The sequence below is a fragment of the Mesoplodon densirostris genome, chromosome 11 (genome assembly GCF_025265405.1).
Source record: "Mesoplodon densirostris isolate mMesDen1 chromosome 11, mMesDen1 primary haplotype, whole genome shotgun sequence".
NCBI classification, from domain to species: Eukaryota; Metazoa; Chordata; class Mammalia; order Artiodactyla; family Ziphiidae; genus Mesoplodon; species Mesoplodon densirostris.
In genome coordinates this window covers 80858709-80879281 of record NC_082671.1, presented here as the reverse complement: position 1 = coordinate 80879281, position 20573 = coordinate 80858709, and the positions used below count along the sequence as shown (strand labels likewise).

Sequence of the window (20573 nt, the reverse complement as noted above, 5' to 3'; positions counted from 1 at the left end):
TGGGTGGCAGAGGGGGAAAGCTTTGGAGCTGTGGAGGAGAGCACAGCAACATGGGTGCGGAGGGCAAAGCAGGGAGATTCCCGCACAGAGGGTCGGTGCCGACCAGCACTCACCAGTCCGACCAGCACTCACCAGTCCGAGAGGCTTGTCTGCTCACCCGCCGGGGCGGGTGGGGCTGGGAGCTGAGACTCGGGCTTCAGTCGGTCGGAGCGCAGGGAGAGGACTGGGGTTGGCGGTATGAACACAGCCTGAAGGGGTTAGTGCAACACGGCTAACCGGGTGGGAGTCCGGGAAAAAGTCTGGACCAGCCGAAGAGGCAAGAGACTTTTTCTTCCCTCTTTGTTTCCTGGTGCGCAAGGAGAGGGGACTAAGAGCGCCGCTTAAAGGAACTCCAGAGACGGGCGAGAGCCGCGGCTAACAGTGCAGACCCCAGAGACGGGCATGAGTCACTAAGCCTGCTGCTGTCACCACCAAGAAGCCTGTGTGCAAGCACAGGTCACTATCCACACCTCCCTTCCGGGAGCCTGTGCAGCCCGCCACTGCCAGGGTCCCGGGATCCAGGGACAACTTCCCTGGGAGAACGCACGGGGCACCTCAGGCTGGTGCAACGTCACGCCGGCCTCTACCGCCGCAGGCTCGCCCCGCAACCGCACCCCTCCGTCCCCCCGGCCTGAGTGAGCCAGAGCCCCCGAAGCAGCTGCTCCTTTAACCCCGGCCTGTCTGAGTGAAGAACAGACGCCCTCCGAGGACCTACACGCAGAGGCGGGGCCAAATCCAAAGCTGAGCCCCAGGAGCTCTGCGAACAAAGAAGAGAAAGGGAAATCTCTCCCAGCAGCCTCAGGAGCTGCGGATTAAATCTCCACAATCAACTTGATGTATCCTGCATCTGTGGAATACATGAATAGACAACGAATCATCCCAAATTGAGGGGACTTTGAGAGCAAGATTTATTATTTTTTCCCCTTTTCCTCTTTTTGTGAGAATGTATGTGTATGCTTCTGTGTGAGATTTTGTCTGTATAGTGTTGCTTTCACCATTTGTCCTAGGGTTCTATCTATCCATTTTGTTTTTTTGTTTCTTTGTTTTCTTTTAAAAAAAATTTTTTTCTTAATAATTATTTTTTATTTTAATAACTTTATTTTATTTTATCTTCTTTCTTTCTTTCCTTTCTACTTTTTCTCCCTTTTATTCTGAGCCGTGTGGATGAAAAGCTCTTGGTGCTGCAGCCAGGAGTCAGTGCTGTGCCTCTGAGGTGGGAGAGCCAACTTCAGGACACTGGTCCACAAGAGAACGCCCAGCTCCACGTAATATCAAATGGGGAAAATCTCCCAGAGATCTCCATCTCAACACCAGAGCCCAGCTTCACTCAACGACCAGCAAGTTATAGTGCTGGACACCCTATGCCAAACAACTAGCAAGACAGGAACACAACCCCACCCATTAGCAGAAAGAGGCTACCTAAAATCATAATAAGTCCACAAACACCCCAAAACACACCACCAGATGTGGACCTCCCCACCAGAAAGACAAGATCCAGCCTCATCCACCAGACCACAGGCACTAGTCCCCTACGCCAGGAAGCCTACACAACCCACTGAACTAACTTTAGCCATTGGGGACAGACAACAAAAACAACGGGAACTACGACGAACCTGCAGCCTGCAAAAAGGAGACCCCAAACACAGTAAGATAAGCAAAATGAGAAGAAAAACACACAGCAGATGAAGGAGCAAAATAAAAACCCACCAGACCTAACAAATGAAGAGGAAATAGGCAGTCTACCTGAAAAAGAATTCAGAATAATGATAGTAAAGAAGATCCAAAATCTTGGAAATAGAGAAAATGCAAGAAACGTTTAACAAGGACCTAGAAGAACTAAAGATGAAACAAGCAACGATGAACAACACAATAAATGAAATGAAAAATACTCTAGATGGGATTAATAGATTAACTGAGGCAGAAGAATGGATAAGTGACGTGGAAGATAAAATAGTGCAAATAACTATTGCAGAGCAGAATAAAGGAAAAGGATTGAAAAGAACTGAGGACAGTCTCAGAGACCTCTGGGACAACATGAAACGCACCAACATTCAAATTATAGGGGTTTCAGCAGAAGAAGAGAAAACGAAAGGGACTGAGAAAATATTTGAAGAGACTATAGTTGAAAACTTCCGTAATATAGGAAAGGAAATAGTTAATTAAGTCCAGGAAGCACAGAGAGTCCCATACAGGATAAGTCCAAGGAGAAACACGCCAAGACACATATTAATCAAACTGTCAAAAATTAAATACAAAGAAAACATATTGAAAGCAGCAAAAGAAAAACAACAAATAACACACAAGAGAATCCCCATAAGATTAACAGCTGATCTTTCAGCAGAAACTCTGCAAGCCAGAAGGGACTGGCAGGATATATTTAAAGTGATGAAGGAGAGAAACCTGCAACCAAGATTACTCTACCCAGCAAGGATCTCATTCAGATTTGATGGAGAAATTAAAAGCTTTACAGACAAGCAAAAGCTGAGAGAGTGCAGCACCACCAAACCAGCTTTACAACAAATGCTAAAGGAACTTCTCTAGGCAGGAAACATGAGAGAAGGAAAAGACCTACAATAACAAATCCAAAACAATTAAGAAAATGGGAATACGAACATACATATCGATAATTACCTTAAATGTAAAATGGATTAAATGCTCCAACCAAAAGACACAGACTGGCTGAATGGATTAAAAAACAAGACCCATATATATGCTGTCTACAAGAGACCCACTTCAGACCTAGAGACACATGCAAACAGAAAGTAGGGGGATGGAAAAAGATATTCCATGCAAATGGAAACCAAAAGAAAGCTGGAGTAGCAATTCTCATATCAGACAAAATAGACTTTAAAATAAAGAATATTACAAGAGACAAAGAAGGACACTACATAATGATGAAGGGACCAATCCAAGAAGAAGATATAACAATTGTAAATATTTATGCACCCAACATAGGAGCACCTCAATACATAAGGCAAATACTAACAGCCATAAAAGGGGAAATCGACAGTAACACATTCATACTACGGGACTTCAACACCCCACTTTCACCAATGGACAGATCATCCAAAATGAAAATAAATAAGGAAACACAAGCTTTAAATGATACATAAAACAAGATGGACTTAATTGATATTTGTACGACATTCCATCCAAAAACAACAGAATACACATTCTTCTCAAGTGCTCATGGAACATTCTCCAGGATAGATCATATCTTGGGTCACAAATCAAGCCTTGGAAAATTTAAGAAAACTGAAATTGTATCAAGTATCTTTTCCGACCACAACACTATGAGACTAGATATCAATTACAGGAAAAGATCTGTAAAAAATACAAACACATGGAGGCTAAACAATACACTACTTAATAATGAAGTGATCACTGAAGAAATCAAAGAGGAAATCAAAAAATACCTAGAAACAAATGACAATGGAGACACGACGACCCAAAACCTATGGGATGCAGCAAAAGCAGTTCTAACAGGGAAGTTAATAGCAATACAATCCTACCTTAAGAAACAGGAAACATCTCGAATAAACAACCTAACCTTGCACCTAAAGCAATTAGAGAAAGAAGAACAAAAAAACCCCAAAGTTAGCAGAAGGAAAGAAATCATAAAGATCAGATCAGAAATAAATGAAAAAGAAATGAAGGAAATGATAGCAAAGATCAATAAAACTAAAAGCTAGTTCTTTGAGTAAATAAACAAAATTGATAAACCATTAGCCAGACTCATCAAGAAAAAAAGAGGAGAAGACTTTAATCAATAGAATAAGAAAAGAAAAAGGAGAAGTAACAACTGACAGTGCAGAAACAAAAATGATCATGAGAGATTACAAGCAACTCTATGCCAATAAAATGGACAACCTGGAAGAAATGGACAAATTCTTAGAAATGCACAACCTGCCAAGACTGAATCAGGAACAAATAGAAAATATGAACAGACCAATCACAAAGCACTGAAATTGAAACTGTGATTAAAAATCTTGCAACAAACAAAAGCCCAGGACCAGATGGCTTCACAGGCGAATTCTATCAAACATTTATAGAAGAGCTAACACCTATCCTTCTCAAACTCTTCCAAAATATAGCAGAGGGAGGAACACTCCCAAACTCATTCTACGAGGCCACCATCACCCTGATACCAAAACCAGACAAGGATGTCACAAAGAAAGAATATTACAGGCCAATATCACTGATGAACATAGATGCAAAAATCCTCAACAAAATACTAGCAAACAGAATCCAACAGCACATTAAAAAGATCATACACCATGATCAAGTGGGGCTTATTCCAGGAATGCAAGGATTCTTCAATATACGCATATCAATCAACGTGATACAGCATATTAACAAATTGAAGGAGAAAAACCATATGATCATCTCAAAAGATGCAGAGAAAGCTTTCGAAAAAATTCAACACCCATTTAGGAAAAAAAAAACTTGCAGAAAGTAGACATAGAGGGAACTTTCCTCAATATAATAAAGGCCATATATGACAAACCCACAGTCAACATCGTCCTCAATGGTGAAAAACTGAAAGCATTTCCACTAAGATCAGGAACAAGACAAGGTTGCCCACTCTCACCACTCTTATTCAACATAGTTCTGGAAGTTTTAGCCACAGCAATCAGAGAAGAAAAGGAATCCAAATCGGAAAAGAAGTAAAGCTGTCACTGTTTGCAGATGACATGATACTATACATAGAGAATCCTAAAGATGCTACCAGAAAACTACTAGAGCTAATCAATGAATTTGGTAAAGTAGCAGGATACAAACATAATGCACAGAAATCTCTGGCATTCCTATACACTAATGATGAAAAATCTGAAAGTGAAATCAAGAAAACACTCCCATTTACCACTGCAACAAAAAGAATAAAATATCTAGGAATAAACCTACCTAAGGAGACAAAAGACCTGTATGCAGAAAATTATAAGACACTGATGAAAGAAATTAAAGATGATACAAATAGATGGAGAAATATACCTTGGTCTTGGATTGGAAGAATCAACATTGTTAAAATGACTCTACTACCCAAAGCAATCTACAGAGTCAATGCAATCCCTATCAAACTACCACCGGCATTCTTCACAGAACTAGAGCAAAAAATTTCACAATTTGTATGGAAACACAGAAGACCCCAAATAGCCAAAGCAATCTTGAGAACGAAAAACGGAGCTGGAGGAATCAGGCCTCCTGACTTCAGACTATACTACAAAGCTACAGTAATCAAGACAGTATGGTACTGGCACAAAAACAGAAATATAGATCAATGGAACAGGATAGAAAGCCCAGAGATAAACCCATGCACATATGGTCAACTTATCTTTGATAAAGGAGGCAGGAATGTACAGTGGAGAAAGGACAGCCTCTTCAATAACTGGTGCTGGGAAGACTGGACAGGTACATGTAAAAGTATGAGATTAGAACACTCCCTGACACTATACACAAAAATAAGCTCAAAATGGATTAAAGACCTAAATGTAAGGCCAGAAACTATCAAACTCTTAGAGGAAAACATAGGCAGAACACTCTATGACATAAATCACAGCAAGATCCTTTTGGACCCACCTCCTAGAGAAATGGAAACAAAAACAAAAATAAACAAATGGGACCTAATGAAACTTCAAAGCTTTTGCACAACAAAGGAAACCATAAACAAGACCAAAAGACAACCCTCAGAATGGGAGAAAATATTTGCAAATGAAGCAACTGACAAAGGATTAATCTCCAAAATTTATAAGCAGCTCATGCAGCTCAATAACAAAAAAACAAACAGCCAATCCAAAAATGGGCTGAAGACCTAAATAGACATTTCTCCAAAGAAGATAAACAGATTGCCAACAAACACATGAAAGAATGCTCAACATCATTAATCATTAGAGAAATGCAAATCAAATCTACAATGAGATATCATCTCACACCAGTCAGAATGGCCATCATCAAAAAATCTACAAACAATAAATGCTGGAGAGGTTGTGGAGAAAAGGGAACACTCTTGCACTGCTGGTGGGAATGTGAATTGGTACAGCCACTATGGAGGACAGTATTGAGGTTCCTTAAAAAACTACAAATAGAACTACCATATGACCCAGCAAACCCACTACTAGGCATATACCCTGAGTAAACCATAATTCAAAAAGAGGCATGTGCCAAAATGTTCACTGCAGCTCTATTTACAATAGCCAGGAGATGGAAACAACCTAAGTGTCCATCGTCAGATGAATGGATAAAGAAGATGTGGCACATATATACAATGGAATATTACTCAGCCATAAAAAGAAACGAAATTGAGTTATTTGTAGTGAGGTGGATGGACCCAGAGTCTGTCACACAGAGTGAAGTAAGTCAGAAAGAGGAAGACAAGTACCGTACGCTAACACATATATATGGAATATAAGAAAAAAAATGTCATGAGGAACCTAGGGGAAAGACGGGAATAAAGACACAGACCTACTAGAGAATGGACTTGAGGATATGCGCAGGGGGAAGTTTAAGCTGTGACAAAGTGAGAGAGTGGCAATGGACATATATACACTACCAAACGTAAAATAGATAGCTAGTGGGAAGCAGTCGCATAGCACAGGGAGATCAGCTCGGTGCTTTGTGACCACCTGGATGGGTGGCATAGGGAAGGTGAGAGGGAGGAGAAATGGGAACATCTGTATATGTATAACCAATTCACTTTGTTATAAAGCAGAAACTAATACACCATTGTAAAGCAATTACACTCCAATAAAGATGTTAAAAAAAATCTTAAAATTTGTATTGAAGCAAAAAAGACCCCAAATAGCCAAAGCAACCGAGAAAGAAAAACAGAGCTTGAAGAACCAGGCTCCCTGACTTCAGACTATATTACAAAGCTACAGTAATCAAAAGAGTATGGTACTGGCACAAAAACAGAAATAGATGGAACAGGATAGAAATTCCAGAAATAAACCCATCCACCTATGGTCAATTAATCTACAACAAAGGAAGTGGGAATATACAATAGAGGAAAGACAGTCTCTTCAATAAGTGTTGCTGGGAAAATTGGAAAGCTACATGTAAAAGAATGAAATTAGAACACTCCCTAACACCATACACGAAAATAAACTCAAAATGGATTAAAGACCTAAATATAAGACCAGATAGGATGAAACTCCTAGAGGAAAACACAGGCAGGACACTCTTTGACATAAATCACCACAATATCTTTTTGGATCCATCTCCTAGACTAATGGAAATAAAAAATAAAATAAACAAATGGTACCTAATTAAACTTAAAAGCTTTTGCACAGCAATGGAAACCATCAACAAAACGAAAAGACAACCTACGAATGGGGGAAAATTTTTGCAAATGATGTTACTGACAAGGGATTAATTTCCAAACTATACAAATAGCTCATAGAGCTCTATATCAAAAAAACAAACAACCCAATCAAAAAATGGACAGAAGATATAGACATTTCTCCAAAGAAGAGATACAGATGGCCAAAGGCACATGAAAAAATGCTTGAAATCATTAATTATTAGAGAATTCAAATCAAAACTACAATGGGGTATTGCCTCACACCAGTCAGAATGGTCATCATCAAAAAGTCTATAAATAAATGCTGGAGAGGGTGTGGAGAAATGGGAACTCTCCTACACTGTTGGTGGGAATGTAAGTTGGTACAGTGACTACTGAGAACAGTATGGAGGTTCCTTAAAAAACTAAAAATAGAGCTACCATAGGTCCTTCAATCACACTCCTGGGCATGTATCTGGAGAAAACCATAATTTTGAAAGATACACGCACCCCAATGTTCATTGCAGCACTATTTACAATAGCGAAGGCATGAAAGCAACCTAAGTGTCCATCAACAGAGAAATGGATAAAGATGTGGTACATATATACCATGGAATATTACTCAGCCATTAAAAAGAACGAAATAATGCCATTTGCAGCAACATGGGTGGACCTACAGCTTATCATACTAAGTGAAGTAAGCCAGATAGAGAAAGGTAAATATCATATGATACCATTTAAATTTGGAATCTTAAAAAAAACCCCACAAATAATCTTATTTCCAAAACAGAGACTCACAGACATAGAAAACAAACTTATGGTTACCAAAGGGGAAAGGGGGGTGGGGGAGGGATAAATTAGGAGATTGGGATTAACATATACTCACTACTATATATAAAATAGGTAACCAATAAGGACCTACTGTATGGCACAGGGAACTATACTCTATATTTCATAATAACCTAGAAGGATTATTATAAAATCTGAGGAAGAATATACATATATATATTCTGAACTGCTGTGCTGTAAACCTGAAACTAACATGATATTGTAAATCGATTATACTTCAATTTTTAAAAAGTTGCTAAGGAAGTAGATCTTAAAAGCTCTTATCACGAGAAACAAAATTTTTTAATAATAAATAAAAGCAGAATCCAGAGTACTATGTTGAGCACTGCAACCAACTTTTACCCAAAGGGCATTTGCTGAACTGGGTAGACTTAACACGTTGTTTTTCAAAGCTTTACATGGTTAGGGAATATGAAAGCAAAGAGAGAAATGACCAGCTTGTGAGTATAAATTGAAATATACACTACATAAAACAACAATATATTCATACTAGAGTCTGTTGTACAGCAATGGCCACATGCAACAGCACAGATAAATCTTAGTGGCACAATGCTAAAAAAAAAAAAAAAAAAAAAAAGCAAGTCTCAGAAGGCTGCATACCGTATAGCATCCTTTCTAGAGAGTTCAAGACAAAACTGAACAATATCATATTCAGACAAATGAATATACATATACATAACAAAAATATGTTAATGATAAAAATGAAGTTCAGGATAAGGGAAGCAAGGAGATGAGATGAAGGAGGAGCCCAGAGGTGGATATAAGTCCCCAGTAATATTTTAATTCTTGGGTTGCATGGAGGATTTATGATCATTCATTATGTTATTAACCTATTAAATACATAAACATAAAAATTGCAGAAAAGAAGAACATGAATGGACTAATAAGATCAGTTATAAAAACTAAGAATTGTGGGCCTCCCTGGTGGCGCAGTGGTTGAGTCCGCCTGCCGATGCAGGGGATACGGGTTCGTGCCCCGGTCCGGGAGGATCCCATATGCCGCGGAGCGGCTGGGCCCGTGAGCCATGGCCGCTGAGCCTGCGCATCCGGAGCCTGTGCTCCGCAACGGGAGAGGCCACAACAGTGAGAGGCCCGCATACCGCAAAAAAAAAAAAAAAAAAAAAAAAAAACTAAGACTTGTGATTAGTCCAATTTTGTGCAACAGAGGGCCAAAATAATGTTATAAAGAAATGCAAAGGATGAAGAACAGTCAAGATATTTTTGAAGAATAACAAGGTGGATATTTACCTTACATTAGATATAGTATAAAATCATAATAATTATATCAGTGTGGTGTTTAACATATGAATAGAAAATGGAATAGAAATGAGAACTCAAAAATAAATTGTGCAATTTAAATGTACTCACAAAATAAAACAGTATGATTCCATTTATATAGAATTCAAAGCAGATAAAACTAAGCACTGTTTTATTTAGGAACACTTGCATAAGTAGCATAATTATAAAGAGAAGCAGAAAATTACAATAGTCATCACCTCTCAGGGTGTCTGGCTTTGCCAGTGAGGCATTTCTAAGCCACTGACCGTGATCTGTAGCTTAACTTGTATGAGGTTCACTTATCATTCTTTGAAATGTACATATGTTTTTATTTTCACAGTTTAAAAAAATGGGAATGAATTAACTGGTGCTAGAATATATCTGGTGCTAAAATTGAAGCCAAGAAATTTAAAGTTTTACTTTCTGAAAACAGTTCTGACTCACTTGGAAAAATCCTCCAAACATTAACACCACTGGGCTACATTGTATCTTGGAAGGTACTAGGCTAAAAGATCAGAAGAGTGAAACTGACTGATTATCTTGAGGCTTGGTGTCCTGGCTGTTTCTATAGAAGGGCAGGGAAGTGTTTTCTTTGTACAAGTGCCAGAGAACATGCAGCCGATCATTTTCCAAAAAAATTAGACTGCATCAAAAACAGAAACACGGGGTACAAATGACATCTGAGCACGGCCCTCACCAAAACTGCTGCTGAGTGGAAAAGGCCAAGAGACCAGGGGTAGACTGCGGTGTGAACTGAGAGCTCCACTTACAACAGTCATCTGCAAGCTCATAGAAGAAAAGAGTGAGTCCAAAATTTTACAGCAGGGTGGGACACACCCTAAGTTTGCTGATAGGGAAAACTGATGTCCAGCAACGCTTCATGAATTACCCAAGATCATTATTAGGCAAACCCCAAACATGGTTCCAGTATACTTTCCAGCACGTAATTCTGGAGACAGCTGCCAGCAGCAAAGCAAATGACAAACTCATTGGCACCACTGAGTTTTAATTCCCTTAGGGTAGCAATAAGAAATTTTCTACAGAGAAACTTGACTTTATGGTACAATGGCTTAAGAGAGTAGGAAGCCAGAAACCTGCTGCTTCTGAAAACAAACTTCCTAAGAATTTCACAACTTCTGATTCTCGTTCTCAGAACCTAAGTGCCACCGTAGATGTGTTGTGTTCCTCTGAGTACAGGTTAGCAGAACTCTGTGACAGATCACAAATGGATGTATATGACACACAGCCTAAACAAATAGATGCATATTCTCAACAACTTGATCCCTACATAGAAATTATCTAAAATGTTGCCAACTTACCATAGCCATGAGTATGTTTCCTAAATATTAAAAAGCACATGTAAAGAATGTTAATTTTTAAAATACTAAAAAAACATAAATTAACATTTAAAACCACCACTTAAAACCCTTTACCTTTTGCATATCGTATGTGTACAGTTTTACAAATGGTCATTGTGTTTGATAATCTACTCTCATTGAGTGATAAAAGTATTTCAACTTTCTAGTTTTCATATTTATATTTAATGGCTGTTTATATTTGATGCATACTAGTTTATTCAGCTATGCTGAATAAAGGAATTCATTTATTTGCTATGAGTTTACAGCATGAATTTTAAGAATGACACATCTGGGCCTCCCTGGTGGCGCAAGTGGTTGAGAGTCCGCCTGCCGATGCAGGGGATACGGGTTCGTGCCCCGGTCTGGGAGGATCCCATATGCCGCGGAGCGGCTGGGCCCGTGAGCCATGGCCGCTGAGCCTGCGCGTCCGGAGCCTGCGCGTCCGGAGCCTGTGCTCCGCAACGGGGGAGGCCACAACAGTGAGAGGCCCGCATACCGCAAAAAAAAAAAAAAAAAAAGAATGACACATCTGAATTGTATTTTTTGGAAATGGTCAAGGAAAATGGTCTGCAAGATCAAGGAAAAACTATGATTTTCCACACAGTGAATTTAGAAGGTATCTGAGGAGGAAGAGATTTGTCAAAATTCTTCAAATTAAAAGCCAAACGAGGGCTTCCCTGGTGGCACAGTGATTGAGAGTCCGCCTGCTGATGCAGGGGACACGGGTTCGTGCCCCAGTCCAGGAAGATCCCACATGCTGCGGAGCGGCTGGGCCCGATGGCTGCTGAGCCTGCGCGTCCGGGTCCGGAGCCTGTGCTCCGCAAAGGGAGAGGCCACAACAGTGAGAGGCCTGCATACCGCAAAAAAAAAAATGCCAAACAAGATCTGAGAAGCTAGGAGATGGAGCAGGCAAAACAAAGGGCAAAAGTCAAGAGCAGAGAAGAGCATAAATAGGAAAGGGACCAGTGGGTCCTGAAAAGAACTTCCCTTTTCTAATGAACACTATTGTGTAGAAAGTTTAAGGAGTCAGTGATGGTGACTCTTTTTTTTTTAAATTAATTTATTTATTTGTTTTTATTTTTGGCTGTGTTGGGTCTTCGTTGCTGCATGTGGGCTTTCTCTAGCTGGGGTGAGCGGGGGCTACTCTTTGTTGCGGTATGCGGGCTTCTCATTGTGGTGGCTTCTCTTGTTGCAGAGCACAGGCTCTAGGTGCATGGGCTTCAGTAGTTGTGGCTCACTGGCTCTAGAGCACAGGCTCAGTAGTTGTGGCACATGGGCTTAGTTGCTCCGCGGCATGTGGGATCTTCCCAGACCAGGGCTTGAACCCATGTCCCCTGCATTGGCAGGCAGATTCTTAACCACTCTGCCACCAGGGAAGCCCCAATGATGGTGACTCTTGAAGCAATTCAGGTTCCCTCCTTTTATATATACTTTTGTCTGATAATTAACCATGTGTATAATAAAAAGCATACTGCTCCTTTTCCTTCTAGAATATTTACTTGGACTATATTTGAAATATAGGTATCTAAAGACAAATAAAGGAATTACATGTTATCTTAATTGGAAAACACAATTCCTGGTTCTTGACTGCCTGTGCTCTGCAAAAAGTAAAAGAAGGTTAGAATAGTCTATGCAAACTTTTAGTCCTGAATAAAATTATTCTTCCTAAAATTTCAGGCATTGTTTATTGGACCTATGACAGGAGCAGATTATGTAACAATATATTAGAATGAGTGTTTTCAATGATTATCTAATCCTTATCATCATAGGGAGAACCAACAGTTTGAAGGCACTAACATTCACTTTTTTTTTTAAAGTATGGTTGATTTACAACTTTGTATTAGTTTCAGGTGTACAACATAGTGATTCGATATCTTCATAGATTATACTCCAATTAAAGTTATTATAAAATATTGGTAATATTCCCTGTGCAGTATGTTACATCTTTGTATATTATTTATTTTATACCTAGTAGTCTGTACCTCTTAATCCCCTCCCCTATCTTGGCCCTCCCCCAAGTCCTCTCCCCACCAGTAACCACTAGTTTGTTCTCTGTATCTATGAGTCTATTTTGTTATATTTATTTATTTATTTTTTAGATTCCACATGTAAGCAAAAACATGCAGTATTTGCCTTTGTCTGACTTACTTCACTAAGCATATGGGTATATATCCAAAGAAAATAAAAACACTAATTAGAAAAGATATATTCATCCCAATGTTCATAGCAGCATTATTTACAATAGCCAAAGTATAGAAGCAACCTAAGTATCCATCAATGGGTGGATAAAGGAAATGTGATATATAATTAGATATATGTGTATATACACACACACAATGGAATATTACTCAGCCATAAAAAAGAATTAAATTTTGCCATTTGCAACAACATGGATGGACCTGAAGGGTATTATGCTTACTGAAGTAAGTCAGACAAAGAAAAACAGATTCATTCTTAATTTCAGCACCAAGTACTCATCATAAATATCACATTACTGGCAAAATAATCATGATACATTACTATTATATTCCATAGACACTAATAATAATTAAGATGATATTGATGATGATAATGGTCACAGCTCATATTTTTGTAGTCCTTGATACTTTCAAGGATGCCCTGCATAGAAATTATCCTGTATCCTCATATGCAAATTAGTGCCAACCTTAAGGTTAGGTACCTGGACAATCATAGTTTTTATTCGGACAAGGGAAATTTAATATGTCTACACAGCAGAACTGTTGTAATAACCAATATTTCCATATCTTCTCACATTTCTGGAGCAAATGAAAAGAACATTCAAAACACATGAAAACTGTATGACGTTGAGAGTCACTTCTCAGCTTTTCCACCTGAGAATAGTAATGATACGGTAAGGATAAAATGGAGTCTCATGGATCTAAGTTCCTAGGATAGTGCTTGGCACCTAGTAGATAACAGACATCTGTGGAAGTTGATGCTTACTCAGAAGTTACAGTTGGAGCACATTTTAGGAAGGACTCTAGTGGCAAGTGGCAGAAATCCAGTATAAACTGACTTAAAAAGAAATTCATTGGTTCAGGTAACCAGCAGGTTGGAGGGGTGATATTAACGTTAGCAATGACTAGATCCCAAGTCTCCAGCAGTGTCAGCAAGAGACCACCTTTCTGCTGGCTCTGCTTTTGTTCTGTTGACTGCATTCTCAAGCAGGCTCACTTCACACAGTTTGTGATGCCCACCAGAAGCTCCAGGCTTTTACCTTCTGTGGGCTTTGTGATAATTCACTAAGTAATCATTCTAGCAGAAGATCTGGTGATGAGTCTTACTGATCAGGTCTGGCTCATCTTCTGAGCTGGGGTCAGGGAGGGGGAGAACCCTGCCCAGCCCACACAGATAATTCCCCAGAGAAGAAGAGAGATTCTTTTACCAGAAGAGATGCTGGACAAGCAAAACAACAGATGTCTAGTATACAGAAACTTTGTATACTTTTCTCCCGTGAATGAGGACTACATAGTGGGGCTGGAAGAGATTTTGGAGTCAGGAAAATCATAATTTGGAATGTAACACTCTGCTGTGTGTTTATAGATACCGAGACTACCGTGACCCTCCTCATTCACTGGTGCCCTACGGCTACACATTGCAGTTCTGGCACGTCTTAGCAGCCCGACTGGCTTTTATCATTGTGTTCGAGGTAAGTTTTCTCAACCAACTCCTTTATTTCCTCTGACATAATGAAGTAACTAGAAGTAATGAATGAATGTAAGTTATGAGAACTTTCAATATGATTATTTAAGTCCAGAAGCAGGAATAAGTAATACTATGTAATCTCTTTCTCTTCTTTTTCTTCTCCTTAAAGTACCTGAATTTTCTAAGAAATATTTGAAAGTCCAGGGTTGACTGTTAAAGAATAAGTCAGGAATCATTGGTCCTAAATTTATTTTTTTAGTACTTATTTTTTAAATTTATTTATTTATTTTATTTTTATGGCTGCATCTGGTCTTAGTTGTGGCACTCAGGATCTTTGTTGAGGCATGCGGGATCTTTTGTTGCGGCGTGCAGGCTCTTCATTGCTGTGCATGGGCTTCTCTCTAGTTCTGGCACGTGGGCTCCAGAGCACATGAGCTCTGTAGTTTGTGGCACGTGGGCTCTCTAGTTGAGGTGTGCGAGCTCAGTAGTTGTGGTGTGCAGGATTAGTTGCCCCACGGCATGTGGGATCTTAGTTCCCCAACCACGGATCGAACCCGCGTCCCCTGCATTGGAAGGTGGATTCTTTACCACTGGACCACCAGGGAAGTCCCATTGGTCCTAAGTTTAATATTCTAGGGCTGCTGTTCTTAAAATTCAGGAAAATTGCAGTTTTTCCATCCCCACTCCCAGAGATTCTGACACACTATGTCTGCAATTTGCTTTTCACAGCCCTCCAAGATGCTTCTGACATTTAAGGGCAATGTTTGGAAAACACTGAACTGAGTGTTACAAGCGGTAGCCTCTGGTTATGCATCATCATGACATTACTTATAAAGTATAATCTACCTAGTAATTGCCTGTATTATGTGTCCATAAAAATACACCATCTAGGGCTTCCCTGGTGGCGCAGTGGTTGAGAGTACGCCTGCCGATGCAGGGGACGCAGGTTCGTGCCCTGGTCTGGGAGGATCCCACATGCCGCGGAGCGGCTGGGCCCGTGAGCCTTGGCCACTGAGCCTGCGGGTCCGGAGCCTGTGCTCCACAATGGGAGAGGCCACAACAGTGAGAGACCCGTGTACCGCGAAAAAAAAAAAAAAAAAATACACCATCTATTTTCTTTTACTCTTTAAGAAAATTGCTACTAAAAATAGTTTGCATTCCCATAACTATACCCATAAATGGAACTTTCATCTCTCTTGTTACATACTTATATTAAAGCCAGATTAATGCAAGTGAAGGCTGCCTCTTGGCTCAGACTAGAAGTTTCCTATTCAGGCATACCTCGGAGATATTGTGGTCTTGGTTCCAGACCACTGCAATAAAGTATTTCACAGTCTGTGAAGCATTTCAAAAGATTTTCTTAAAATTTTCATAAGAACACCCATTTTGTGGATGAGGGAATTGAGGCTCAGAGTGACTTATCCTCAGGTAAACAGATAGCTCTTCAGTGGTAAAAGTAGAGCTGGAATTCAAACCTGGGCTTTCTGATTCCGCAGTGTATTCTTCTGGCTCTCCTTTGCATTTTCTGGCCATTGCTTCTCCGCCTTCTTCCCTGAGTCCTCTTCTCATTTCCTGTGTGGTGCCATGACACCAAGTTCAGTCCTCACCTATCCCTGTGACTCTGTTTCCTCTCACACCCACCCCCTGGCCTTATTCCACTTCCCAGACACACCAGAGGCTCCACGTCCCTGTTCCTGACCAGCTTCCAGAGCTCTTTCCGCTAAGGCTGCACAATAGACCTGACTGTTGTATTCTCCCCTGTGTTTTTAGCACCTCGTGTTTTGTATAAAACACCTCATTTCATATCTGATCCCAGACCTCCCAAAAGATCTAAGGGATCGAATGAGAAGAGAGAAGTACTTGATTCAGGAGATGATGTATGAAGCAGAACTGGAGCGTCTTCAGAAGGAACGAAAAGAGAGGAAGAAAAATGGAAAAGCACACCACAATGAGTGGCCGTGAACAGGTCGGTGAGAAGTGTTTCATGGTCTGAAACCTCTCCTTGTCTGGGAGGGGCGCTTTCAACTCCCTGAATCAAAGCTTGCCATTGTTCTCCTGATAGGGATGCAAATAAATCCTTTAGGAGCTTTCAAAACCAGCTTGTTTCTTACTAAAATTGCAAATTTAACTTAATCTTCCCTTTGCACACAACTCCTGCAACTCTTCTCTGTCTCTGTGTCACACTCTGGCCTGGCAGCCAAGGTCTTCATGAGTTGGCCTAGGTGTCCCCTGAAATAAACCCTCCTCCCCCTTCCACTCTAGCCTGGCTATTCTCTTTCATCAGAAAGAAGGGGTATGTTACCATGGGGATATTAAAGTCACTTTTTCATCTCACCCAAGATGGCCTTCCCTCCATCACCCATTTATTGTTTCCTCCCAGGCTGATCCACACCCGCTAAGAAGGTATCCTCAGACTCATCAGCCCACTGAGACTTTCTCCTTATAAACACCCCTGGTTACTGCATCAGTACCACACGTACTGACAGATATTGATATGTGTTGTTAATTTGTGATTTTCAAATAGTTATTAGACTTCCCCAGCACAACTGTAAGCATCTTTAGGAAAGTCTCTAGGGACTGTAATTTATTCTTCCAGCTGGTTAGCACAGCGGTAAGTACATGGCACCCACTAAATGCACATTTAATTAATAAAGGTTGGGTGCGTTACGCTTAAAAACACTGTAAGAAACTTTCATGATGTTCCCACATATCAGAAAGTTCTTCTGAAACCTTCTCTCTGGCAAGGCAATTACTATCTGTGTGTCCTTGGACAAGTCACTTAACTTCTCTGCGCCTCAGTTTCTTCAGTGATAAGATGAGCCCTCAGTTTTTATACTCTGTGAATCTAGTATTCCAGCATTTCTTTTGCCTTCCTTGCCTTCACTTCTCTCTCTCTCCACTTGTTTGGAGACTAACTTTGAAATGTTTTCCAAAATTTGGCCTCCAAAAGAAAAATGAGATATACAGGAAAAAAATGTATGTTTTTCACTTTTCATATAGGTTACGATATAGCAGATATCTGCAGAGATGCTTGTTGTTAAATTAGTGAAGTTTTATCCTGCATTAAGAGTCCAGGAGGTTACTGTGAGTTGGGTGTGAGGGTGGACTTGGAGGATATCACCTAGACCCCAGACCACAGGGGTAATATAAAAGGATACAGATGTTGAATTGGTTCTGCCCTCCATTGCAAAGTAGGCCTTGGCTTCACTAAAGGCAAGAAATGTTTTGCTACTTAGTAATTTTGCCATTTTCCAGATCTGCCATTTGGCTATATGAGTTCAGGAAAATTATTTAATGTTTCTGAGCCTGCTTATTGGGTGGAACTAATTTGCAGCTCAAATAAGGTTATGAGTGTGAGACATTTACAAAACAAAATGCTATCAAATACTACATCGGATTTGCACTGTTGTTAAGCGTTGCATTGTAGTCCAGCGGATTCTAGATCTGGCTGTCTGTTCTCTATCTGTATGACCTGGGGTGGAGCATTCCCGTGGATTCGGTGTCCACATCTTCAAGAGAAAAGGAGTTGGACTAAACAATACTTTAAGAGCCTATCTGGTTTTAACCTTCTGGGATTCTATCATTTGCTCCAAGCCCCTGGCCCCCTGCACCCATTCTGACCACCTTTTCTCTGGCTCTGGTCAGCTTTCAGAGGAGAGAGGCTGACTATCCAACGGCTTGAACTGGGGTAGGAGGCACACACTGTTAGTGAAGAGAACTGCTCCAGTGCCCAGAGACCAGCGTGCCGCGGGGGACTGTCCTCACCTCGGGGCTGTGCTGGGCTGCAGGGCCCTTCACACTTGAGAGTTCCTTCTAGCCTCATCATTATGGGTTGCTTTCTCCCCAAAGAGGACATCTGTGCATTTTGCTTGAAAGCATAGTCTTTGTCTGTCTCTATTCTCCCAACAGTTGGCAGGAAGTCACCTTCCTTCAGACTGCCTTTCTGACTCAGTCTGTTCATCTGTAAAGCAGGCACAGTAATGTTTATACCATACCTGACTTAGTTCAGGGTTACAGATTCTTCGAATGCCTTTGATTCACACTAAGTACAGACCATTGTACATAATGTCCTTTAAGCCATCATGTGTACTTTGGATTTTAATACCTTTTTTTTTTTTTCTCCCAGGTAACAGTTCATTTGCAGGCCAAGGACCTGAATTCTGTTTACTTCTCCCAGCTGTGCAAAAGCACATTCAAGTGAATGACTAAAATGCAACCGCAGTGCATGTCTCCGAGGTCGGCAGTGGCAGGGGGGTCAGCACCCTTAAAGGACTGCCTGGGAAACCATGCTGCTGTGAAATCACATTGCAGCCCAGCACACAAATGCTATCTATCCATAGACCATTCTTGACCAAGCAAGCATGCACATCATGGGCAGTTACATTCTCAAGTTTTTAAAACCAAGGGGAACTTGTATACTGGACCTGTTTTCCAGCCTGTTTGCTACATTTTTTGCATTCTATCCCATGTGAATTTTACAGACACTGGGCTGAAAAGGGTATTTGGACACCTGGACACACATTCCTAGAATGTCATATGGTCCTAATTCCGTGTCACCGAACAACACAAACAAGACCCTGTTTACAACTTTTTCTTTTTTTTTTAATTTCAGATCTTTCTGAGGAGATTATATATGACATATCTATAGCTATGTGTATGGCCATAGATGTATTTCTGTGTGTACATATGTATAGTCATGTATTCTTACATATGTACATACAAATACAGAGATATATAAAAGTACATAGAACTTCCTTACTTGTAAATAGCCAAAAGGTACTGACATGATGAATTTTCACATTTAAATAGTCATCAACATGAAGCCATGTTTAATGCTTGTATAATGTGATGCAATAAAATTTAAAATAAATTTATGCACATGGAATATTTTTAGCCGGGTCTTCTGAAATTCTGTTGCAGTTTCTTCTCACAAAATATGAGGAATCATAGAGTGGGGTCTTTAAAGAAAGTCTGTCACTCCCAAACACTGCTGAGAAATCACTTCATCCTTCAGAGAGACTACATTTTTCTTCCTAACCTACCTTTTCCATATTGCTTCCATTCTACCTTCTTAGAGAGGGTACCAAGCCAACTAATTAGAAATCACTCAGAAGAGTTTGGAAAATGCCACTGATGCACTTTGTTGAGGAAATGTGAAATATAACCAATGATACATACGATGCTTTTGATTACCCTGCCTGCTAGTATGCTCTGCTGATCCTAGCAAAGGGACTATCTGTCTGGATGGGGGAAGGGGGGCTGATGGGGGAGTTTCCTTCTAAGTAATGCCTGTTATTGTAATTACTCTTCTTCTAGAGATTGCAGAACCTGACTTTGAATTATGTTATCAGCTTGCCTGTGCCAGTCAGGGAAATGGGAATGCTCCCATTACCGCATCCATCAACACTGTCTCATTTTCGCTGTGGATTCCTGAGCTGTTGGATTCCCAAGAACCTTAAATGTTTCCTTAGATGGGAACAGTTGTCAAGAGTGGCTTCGGGCAGGCTAGAACTTCAGCCATTTCGTAGCTTCTTTCTAGTACTCCTTCTGACCTGATGTTCCTAGGAGTGAAATGCAGTTAACCCTTGAACACCACAGGTTTAAACTATGAGGGTCCACTTATAAACAGATATTTTTTCAATAAATACATAATACAGTACTACAGGACCTATGATTGGTTGAATCCATGAACTGTGTATATGGATGGCCAACTGTAAAGTTATATGCAGATTTCTGACTGCACGGAGATTGGCACCCATAACCTCTGCACTATTCAAAGGTCAACTGTACTAACCCTAGCAGAGCCTAAACTAAGGAGATGTATTTTATGGGAACTGAACACAAGCGGCCATTGGCAGAGTTTTCTTTTCAATCATGGCTAAGAAGTCTATGAAATATTTCACATCAGCCCTGGGGAAAGGAATTTCCAAGGAAAGTCTCAAAAGATGAAATACAAAGAGATGCTCCAAACAGACAAATTGCTCTACTGACCCAGTATTGTGACTTTTGCTTGTTACGCCTGAAGCTCTACGTCTAAGCATCAGGAACCAATAGATCTTTGGATTTAACACATCCATAGCTTCTCTCCTACTCCTTGGAGCAGGAAG

At 40.4% G+C, this 20573-nt stretch overlaps 1 protein-coding gene across 1 annotated transcript in view; it reads left to right on the top strand.

Annotated features, from left to right (window-relative positions):
• The window catches only part of ANO4 (anoctamin 4), a 227783-nt gene extending 211355 nt beyond the window's left edge, over window positions 1-16428 (top strand). Inside the window, exons 24-25 of the mRNA XM_060112423.1 lie at window positions 14365-14470; window positions 16237-16428. Of these exons, the coding sequence (XP_059968406.1) occupies window positions 14365-14470; window positions 16237-16428 (298 nt within the window). The remainder of the gene's footprint in view (window positions 1-14364; window positions 14471-16236) is intronic.
• The last annotated feature ends 4145 nt before the right edge of the window (window positions 16429-20573 follow it).